Raw genomic sequence first — 9,113 nt, 5'->3', positions numbered from 1 at the left:
TAAGTTAAATTTTGGGGTGGCATGGTGGCTCAGTGGTTTACACTTTGCCTCACAGCAAAAAGGTCACTGGTTCGAGTCCCGGCTGGGTTAGTTGGCGTTTCTGTATGGAGTTTTCATGTTCTATTTGTGTTTGATGCTCCGGTTTCCCAATCCAAAGACATGCTCTATAGGTGAATTGAATAAACTAAATTGGCTGTAGTGTATGTGTGTGAATGAGTGTGTATGGATGTTTCAGAGTATTGGGTTGCAGCTGGAAGGGCATCCGCTGTGTAAAACATACCGAAATAGTTGGTGGTTCATGCCACAGTGGCGACCCCTAACAATTAAAGGGACTGAATTAATGAATGAAGTTAAATGTTAAAACAGCTTGCCATAATATGCATCATCAGTAAGAAAACTTGCCATTATTGAAAGTACCTAAAAGCACAATGTTACAGGGTGAGGTTATTTGATGTTTATTTTACCTTTAGAATCTCCTACCTGTCATTATTTACCACATGATGATTGAGTAAACCATGTATTTATATTTTTTTCTCTTGTTCCCAAAACTGAAAGTGGACTTTAATTGGTTTCTGTGGTTGGGCACTTCAATTTCATCAAAGACTCATCATTTATCGGTCATATTTTAAAAAGTTTCAATGCCCGCATTGAGGAATACCCTCAAGATAGTAATAATATCATCACTTCTGCTTCCAAGAACGTAAAACAGTGTTGATTTTATCTATGCGCATGAAATCTGAGAGTTTTATGGCTTGAAGCCAGGCAATTACCATAATCCTAACTGCATCACTAGTTTCATTAGTGTTTTGTGTGTAGGTTAAAACCATTTCCTAGGTGAATAGTGTCAAGTCTCCGCTATCTCACTTTTGCAGTGGACAGGTGAGGTTTATCAGAGGATTAGCCAATTGTTGTAAGCTGAAATGACACACATTCATTTATGATTTAACAAGTCTGAAAAGTGATCTGAGACCAACCTGAAAGTGATATGAAAATGTTTGTCTTACTCCACAAAGTAAACCATCCATTGACACAGTTTTAGTTCCTCATTGCCTCAAAATAGACCATGCAGTGAATACCTTTCAAACAAGCGAACGGTATAATATTTCCATGCCACCGCGCGGGGCCCAGAAAAACACAAAGGTGTAAGAGTATTATCATATGAAATGAAGAGGAGTTTTGACGCCATTATTGGATGGGATTTCTGCCGTGTGACCTGAATGCACCAACTTGATGCACCTTGAGGACGGTCTTTTGTTTAATCGAGAACATTTCATGCAAACCTAGCATTTACATAAAGAGTTTGGTGGCAAACAGCCTTGAGCTCTTGATATGTCTGTTTATCTGCTTGACTTTAAAGCGCCTGAATTCTCACCCCAACAGTAAAGAGCCTTCAGATATCCCACAATCTTCCGTTGTTTTTCCAAAAGCCACCCTCTCTTTAACTGTGGTGTAGCCCTCTGCCCAGACATGGCTATATTGAGTCTCGACAATTATGTAAATGCAATGTTTGTATTTATAGGTCTAAGCCACAGCTTTCTGGCATGGCAAAGTTGCAGCTGGGAAAGATTGCAGCTTCCCTCAAGACCCGTAACATGGGGGACAGGATTATAGAGACATAGACACAAACGTTTATATCGCAATTTAAGTTTAATATGTACAATATATACAGTGTATAAATTATGTACATAAAATGCTTTGGTCCAGAACAACTCACATAGCCCTTATCATGTCATCCAAACATGGGACAGTCTGCAATTCAACGTTAACAGCATACAAATTGCGTTTAAAAAAACAAAACGAAACCATAAGACCCTGATTTTAAAAAATAAAAACGTTTATGTTATGATAAATGCACAAATTACTTAAAACATTCAGTTAACGCCCCTTTTGTTAACTTTTAAGGCAGTTTTGAAAGAGAAAAACATTGTCTTACAAAGCTTATTTAGTTTCTTGACACAATAGCATACATTTGTCGTTAAAAAAACGCCAGTATTCGTGGCACTCGTGAGATGTATACGTGTATTTAAAGGCACTGTCGTGATGTCCGCAGCACATCATGTTAACTTAAAGCACATTATACTGTCTGATTCCAGTTCCGTCTTGAGGTTTAGGTCCAGCCTATAGCATGAGTTGAACTTGCTCTTTGGAAACGAAAAATATAGTTTGTTTCTGTAGATTCTGTAAAGAAATGAAGTGTAGAACCAGCTACAAGCAATAGGTCAAGTCAGTTCATGTTTCCCCTTTACCATACTTTAAATAAGAGGGGGGGTACAGACAATGTTCACTGTTCAGTGCGTTAAGTCCACATTTTGCAGAGTCCGTTCCTACATATGACGTTTCATATGAAGGGCGAGATGGTCGGACCTGGAGAAGGCACGTTCGCACAGGTGGCACTGGAAGGGTCGGTGTCCGGTGTGCTTGCGGAAGTGACGGGTCAATTCATCAGAACGGGCGAACTTCCACCCACAGCCTTCCCAACTGCAATGATAGGGCTTCTCGCCTATGAAAGAAGAGAGAATTCATTAAAATCTGTCCATTTTTAGATTAATTAAGATTTAATTATGATAGATCTTACGAAAAACAAAACAAGTGACGTTTATTTACCTGTGTGTGTTCTGTGATGAGCCTTCAAGTGAGAACTTTTTGTGTAAGTTTTGCCGCATCCAGAAAAAGTGCAAGTGTGAGTCGCCGTCCGCTTCCTCGGCCACGTGCGGCGCCCCCTCTTTGGTTTGGCGTCTAGCTCTAGAGGAGATGAGGGTGGCGTCAGAAGTACTCTTTGGTTGGCATTGGGCATCGCAAGCCCGTCGTCGCACATGCTGAAGTGATGTGTGTTTGGGTAAGGCAGCTGCATCTGTGGAGGTGCTGCGTGGGGAAATCCTGTGTTGCCTTGATAGCTCTGGCTGAACGTCAAGGCATGGCACATCTGCGAGTGCGACTGACAGTCTGTGTTGATGAGCTCCGCTGGGCTCTGTGGGGGAGTCATGCTGCCTGCTCCCTGGGGAGAGTTGGCCAGTCTTGGCTGCTCATAGGATCTCATGCATGCACCGTTGCCCTCTTGTTTGACTTTGGGAACCATTCCTCGTACAGGTCCGTAACTATCCATGCAGGGCTCCACTTTGATACACTCCGAAATGTCCTGAGTGGTGAAGGCAGGCCTGACCAGGAATCTTCCCTGGAGAGACGATTGGCAGTAGGTGTCAACGTCAGACTGCAGAAGCTCTGCCATGAGGCTGGTGGTGTAAGGTGGAGGTGGTGAAGGGTTGATCTCAGGCACTGAGTATGTGGTTGGGTTGTACATGTTTCTGGACTCTTGCATTCTGTAGTCGCCTGCCATGCCGAGTCCGAGATTGTCAGAACCTGCAGTGTTGGCCAGTATAAACTCCAGATCTAGGTACTTGTCAAGATCTTCGTCTTCTGTTATTCTGTTGAGGTTGTCCATGCTTGATAGGTCAGCTATGCAGCTGAGATGCATGGACCTGTCCAGTTCATCCTTCCACCTCTGCAATGAAACAGATTGATTTCGATTAGTTTTGTTTTTAAACATTTTTAGAGCACAAACTAGTTAATAGTATGCTTTGTATTTGTTCTGGCAGGACACAAATAGGCTATATTCGAAATAAAACACTACTTTAGCTTATATTGTATTGTGTTCATCGAATATAGCGTGTATTGTTTTATCAATCGAGTAGCTGTTGCTATAGTTACAAACTCACTATTTAGTTTAAAACATAAACAATCATTCATTGCGCTGACTAACTTAAGTTAGCTAGCTCGTTTAAAAAAACAAAAGCTTGTGTATATATGGCTGTGTAATTACGAATAAAATCAGATTTAAAATAGCATAAAACTAGACTTAACAATGACATAAAAATAAATGAACAATAAATAAATAGAAAACAAATATACTCACGTTTTCCCAGCATTTTTCCTTCTGCACCGAAAATGTGGAAATAGACGGTAAAATCGTTCCACTCAAAGCCATTTCCAGTCGTCCAGTTAAGATAAAAACAAACTTTGAAGATCGGGGATTAGTTGCAATCCCTCGGAGAAACTTGGGTTGTAGTGCACTACAACTCTGTTCTCTGCTCTTTACACTCTATGTTTCACACTCATGCAGCAAGTATGAGTGGTGGAAGACCTTTATCTTATAAATATCACGGCAGCGCAAGCTGGACCAATTATACGAAGCGGAGGAAATACGCACTATCCGTCCCTAATTTTAGCCCCGGTATATAGCTGCTGCTCTCCGGCGTGTGCGCCTTTCGTCTTGGATGGTGAGAGCGCACGGGCTCTTCTTTAAATCACCGAGTCACTCCACGCCCCCTCGGTAAAACGAGTTAAACGAGTACAACATGATGCGAGAGAAATCCCTCCTCTCTCTCTCTCTCTCTCTCCCTCTCTCATTCTCTCTCTCTTGTCTTTGAGGAAAAAAAGGAGCTCGAATGGGAGAAAAATACACACCATTAACACGTTGTTCAAAGATGAAAAGTGTCGATACCAGCTGTGAGCCCTCGAGACTCGTGCAACAAAGGGGATTATTGCATTTTAATAATGTAGAATGTGCTGGAGTAGACGATGGCAGATTATGCATTTGGTCTAGAGTAAATGTTGAGTTATTCCAGTTTACCCTGCACTGTAAAAAAAAAAAAAAATCCTGGTTGCCTTACATTTTTAAGCTGATTTATGTTAAACTGACTCGCATAACTTATAAAATTAAGCTAGAACATGATTAACTTTAATAAGTTACAATGAACTGAAATATATGCTGTCATGACTGATTGATCATATCATTTTTACACTGCGCTTGTATTTTACTCCACACATTTACAAGTAAAAAAAAGCTAATGAAAGCTTTATGTTTTTCTCAGTTTTTTTTTTCAGTTTTATAATTATATTATTTAATATTATAAAATAATCGAACAGTGTGGGAAATCAACATCTTAGTTATATTTATCAAGGGATGTCTTTAATATTTCTTTACATACATTTCTATTGATTATTACTGTAATGCAAACAGGTTGATTTTTGTAAATGTTTTTCATTTATTTTCACCTTCAGAGTAAAAGTAAAACATTGAAGTTATTTTATTGACATTTAGTAACAATATATTGTCGAAATATGTAAATTACAGCATGTTAAAGCAGGTTAATTGCTGCTAGTATTTTATACTGTTTTAATATGAACTTAAATTTCTCACTCTTTTCTTTTTTTATATAGCATTTTATTCAATATATAGTTTCAACAGACTAAAAACATGGGGAAAATGTCACTTTGTTAAACATTCTAATTAAATGTTTACCATTAAAAGTTGTTAGAGTTGTTGATAAAGTCCCCATAAAGCATTTTAAAACGTAAAGCACTGGTAAATCAGAAAAATACGTGAAGCTTGTCTTTTACAGTGATATAATTATGTACTTTCATTCAAAGTAAAATAAAACAGTTCCAGTTATGTGCCTGTGTGTACAGTGGCATGTACAAATGTTTACACGAAGTCAACAAAACCTGCCTTTATATATATATAGTTTACTACTTTATGCAAAATACACCAAGAGATTTTTTTTAGAATTACCATAGTCCCAAAACTCAGTTATTTAAAGTCATGATGTAAGCAAGAGTCTTGCACCTGCAGCCACAACTTTATCAAATTTGCATATCATTAGACCGAAACATTAACAATAACACAACACTCTCTCGCAGGCTCCAAATGTATATGTAGTATCAAGCTCTTAACAAAACACATGCCATTAAGCTCTTAAAACCCTTTCATTTGCAAATAGAGCCGGGGAGCCTGGTATTTCTCCCCCAAGTTGCAGGTATCAGGGGCAATTACCTGTACCAGTCTACGAATAGTTATTTCTAGCTTCCAGCAAATCGTGAGGCCCAGCCAACACAACCCAAAGCTAAAAACCTAAAATGGTGGTTTGTGTGAAATTACATCACTTCTCTATTTTTGTGCGGCAAAAAATAACATGCAAATGGTGAGAACCTTCTACACGAGAGTTCAAAATGAGGTGTCAGATGGGCACGGCGTGAACTGTGTTCGAGGAAAAAAAACAAAACAAATACCAGTGCATGTTGTGACTTTTTTGATTCGTTCCCTTGCACCGACCAATTGCTATGATTCAGTAGTTTAATTTAGAAGTACAGTATGTTATTTGGGCTCGGAGAATGTTGACAAGGCCTAAGAATGTCAGCATAGGGTGTAGTTTTATTGTGTTGTACAGCTAGTTCTCCCCTTAGGGCTGCATGGATCACACATTAATATGTCGGTTTCTAATTGTGCTCTGATCGTGCATTTCGATGGTTTCCGACACACCCTCACATTCCACCTGTACAGGTAAACTTTTCAAAGAAAACTTTGTTTATTGGCATCAATGCTTCCACAAAAAAACCTTTAACGTGCTTGGGATTTTTTGATGACATAATAGCTTAGGTATAGTAGAAGAACATTTTTTTTAGATGTCTTTTTTTTTACTTATAGCATCACTACATCCGCAATTTAAAGTTTTTTTTAATAATGTGAACATTTTTAATGCACCAAAAAAAAAAATAAAAAAAATAAAAAATAAAAAAATAAATATATAAATAAATAAAAATAAAGAAATGCATTACTTTTAAAAATGAATTAATAATATTTAAGTTACATTTTTTGAAAATGTAATGCGAGTTACTTTTTAGTTTAATTAATTATCTTTTAAAAAATAAATTGCTGAATTAAAATGAAAGTAATCACAATGAATCATGCAGTCAATGAGAGAATGTGTTCATTATTTACCCGAAGAAAGACACATTGCTTTCAACTTTCAGTAATCTGTATTTACGGTACGTATAGCTCTGGGGTCAGGAAAGATAACATTCACCTAAAATGCTATTTTTTGATGTGTAAAATTTTGATGTGTAAAAGTTTTAAAAGTAAAATTAAGGGTTATACAGTGTGCTGTCAATTGCACACTTCCTTTACTAAAAAAAGAACGAAAAAAAAACCAAGTTCTGAAAGCGATCAAGCCTCATCCAGATCAGAAAAAGTAACGCAAAAAAGTAACTCAAAAGTAACGTAACACATTATTTACAATAAAAAGTAGCTAAGTAATGCAACTAGTTACTTTTTGGGGAGTAACTCAATATTGTAATGCATGACTTTTAAAAACAACTTTCCCCAACACGGTATATCTCTGAAGAAATGTCATAGAACCATCATTTGTGGTTCCCAAATGAATCTTTTTGTGAACTGTTCTTAAAAGAACCATTTTTTAGTGGAAAGGCACAGTGACTTTAACCCTTTTTATGTTACAAATGGAATAAACAGGTTGTGTAAAGCAGAATAGTTTTTAGTTATTATTGATGGGTCTCCGAAGAACATTTAAAATCCATCGAGAAAAAAAAAAACTCTTAAAAGAAAAAATCTGTTAAGAGCTTTTGAGTAAATGGTTCTGAAAACCAAAATCATTCTTCTATTGAATCAATATGGGTGAACAAAAACATTTATTTAAAAAGATACTTGATGGAAAGCATCTTTGAGGAACCAAATGTGTGGTTCCATGGCTTTACTGTAAAACCTTCTTTTAGAAGCTTTATTTGTAAGACCGTGTAACATATGAACAAGCCACAAATAGTTCTTTCAGATAGAATAAAGTTCTGAAGCTTGTGTACATTATATATAAGATAGATAATAATACTAGTAACGAGTAAAGTAACGCATTACTTTTAAAAATAAATAATAATATTTGAGTTAATTTTGAGTTTAATTAGCTTTTTAAAAAGCTTTTAACGCAAAAGTATATATATATATATATCACTGAAAGGATGTCATAAAACCACCATTTGTGGTTCTCAAATGAATTTTTTTGTGAACTGTTAATTTCTTAGTGGAAAGGTACTTTAATTAATTAAAGGTACTTTATTAATTAAACCCTTTTTTACATTACAAATAAAAAAAAACAGGTTGTGTAAAGTAGAAAAGTTATTAGTTATCATTGATGAGTCTCTAAAGAACATTTCAAATCCATGGATGTTTTATCTTATCTTTAGTCTTATTAGAGCTTTTCAGTAAATGGTTATTTGGAGAAGCAAAAATCATTCTTTTATAGAATCAATATGGGTGAAAAAAGCATTTATTTAAAAAAAAATACTTGATAGAAAGCATCTTTGAGGAACCAAATTTGTGGTTCTATGGCTTTGCTGTAAATCTTAGAAGCTTTATTTTCAAGACCGTGTAACATAGGAACAAGCCACAAATAGTTCTTTCAGATGGAATAAAGTTCTGAGGATTGTGTAATTACATTACATATAAGATATATAATAATACTACTTCTCTAAGTAACGAGTAAAGTAATGCATTATCTAAAAAAACAAGTAATAATATTGGAGTTTCTTAAATTGCTGAATTAAAGTAGTCACAATGAATCATGCAGTCAATGAGAGAATGTGCTCATTATTTTGAATGCATCGTAGAAAAGGAAAAGGGGATTACTGTCTCAATGGACAATTATTACAATTTCAGATTAAAAACTTTTTATTTAAAAGCTACTGAAAGATTCTGCGGGTAACAAATAAAGTATGGTTTATTTATGGCATCACAGCTGATTTTAAGAACCATTCCAATGCACAAGAAATCCTTCAGATTGCTAAAATGATCTTCAGAGTTGCACAATGCCCACACTAGCTTAGTTGGTTCTTCACGCACACACAAAAATGGCGTTATTTAGGGAACCACAAATGTATTTCCTGTGGCATTGCTATGGAAACCCCCTTTCTGTGTCTTAAGAATTAATGCAATATGATGTTATTTGTAGTTCCTGGACCATCCACACACAGAATCAATGAGAATTAAGTCTGGATTTCCACACTGTACCTGTTTTATGCATTGAATTTCACTGTGTAGTGTCTTAATACATTATTGAATGCTGCCAATGAATAATGAAAACTGCAATGGAGAGTTTTTGTGGTACACCAAGTTCTTGGCCTTTCAGGAGTTGAACAAGTCCATTCCCTTTCCCTGTCATTTTGGAAAAGGTATTATGCTTTGCGTGTGAACCGAGCACAAGTAAACCCGCTCTGCACCGAGCATTTATTTGGAAAAAAGTTTTTCTTTTTTCATTTCTTGCTTTGGTTAT

General features: G+C 36.3%; 1 protein-coding gene across 1 annotated transcript; it reads right to left on the bottom strand.

Annotated features, from left to right (window-relative positions):
- Positions 1 to 1,628: 1,628 nt before the first annotated feature.
- On the bottom strand, positions 1,629 to 4,284 carry klf2a (Kruppel like factor 2a). The gene is made up of 3 exons (XM_056447891.1): positions 3,911 to 4,284; positions 2,605 to 3,499; positions 1,629 to 2,500 (listed from the first exon to the last, which is right to left on the bottom strand). The coding sequence occupies exons 1-3, from the start codon at positions 3,980 to 3,982 to the stop codon at positions 2,325 to 2,327; spliced, it is 1,143 nt and encodes a 380-aa protein (XP_056303866.1). The 5' UTR covers positions 3,983 to 4,284; the 3' UTR covers positions 1,629 to 2,324.
- Between the last annotated feature and the right edge of the window lie 4,829 nt (positions 4,285 to 9,113).

The sequence above is a fragment of the Danio aesculapii genome, chromosome 22, assembly GCF_903798145.1.
Source record: "Danio aesculapii chromosome 22, fDanAes4.1, whole genome shotgun sequence".
In the NCBI taxonomy this organism is placed as follows: Eukaryota; Metazoa; Chordata; class Actinopteri; order Cypriniformes; family Danionidae; genus Danio; species Danio aesculapii.
This window is presented reverse-complemented; position numbering and strand designations above follow the sequence as displayed.

Coding starts and splice junctions, on each gene's coding strand:
- klf2a (XM_056447891.1), bottom strand. CDS start 3,982: ATGGCTTTGAGTGGAACGATTTTACCGTCTATTTCCACATTTTCGGTG. Junction 3,500..3,910: donor AGGAAAAATGCTGGGAAAAC/GTGAGTATATTT, acceptor GTTTCATTGCAG/AGGTGGAAGGATGAACTGGA. Junction 2,501..2,604: donor TCATCACAGAACACACACAG/GTAAATAAACGT, acceptor CTTCTTTCATAG/GCGAGAAGCCCTATCATTGC.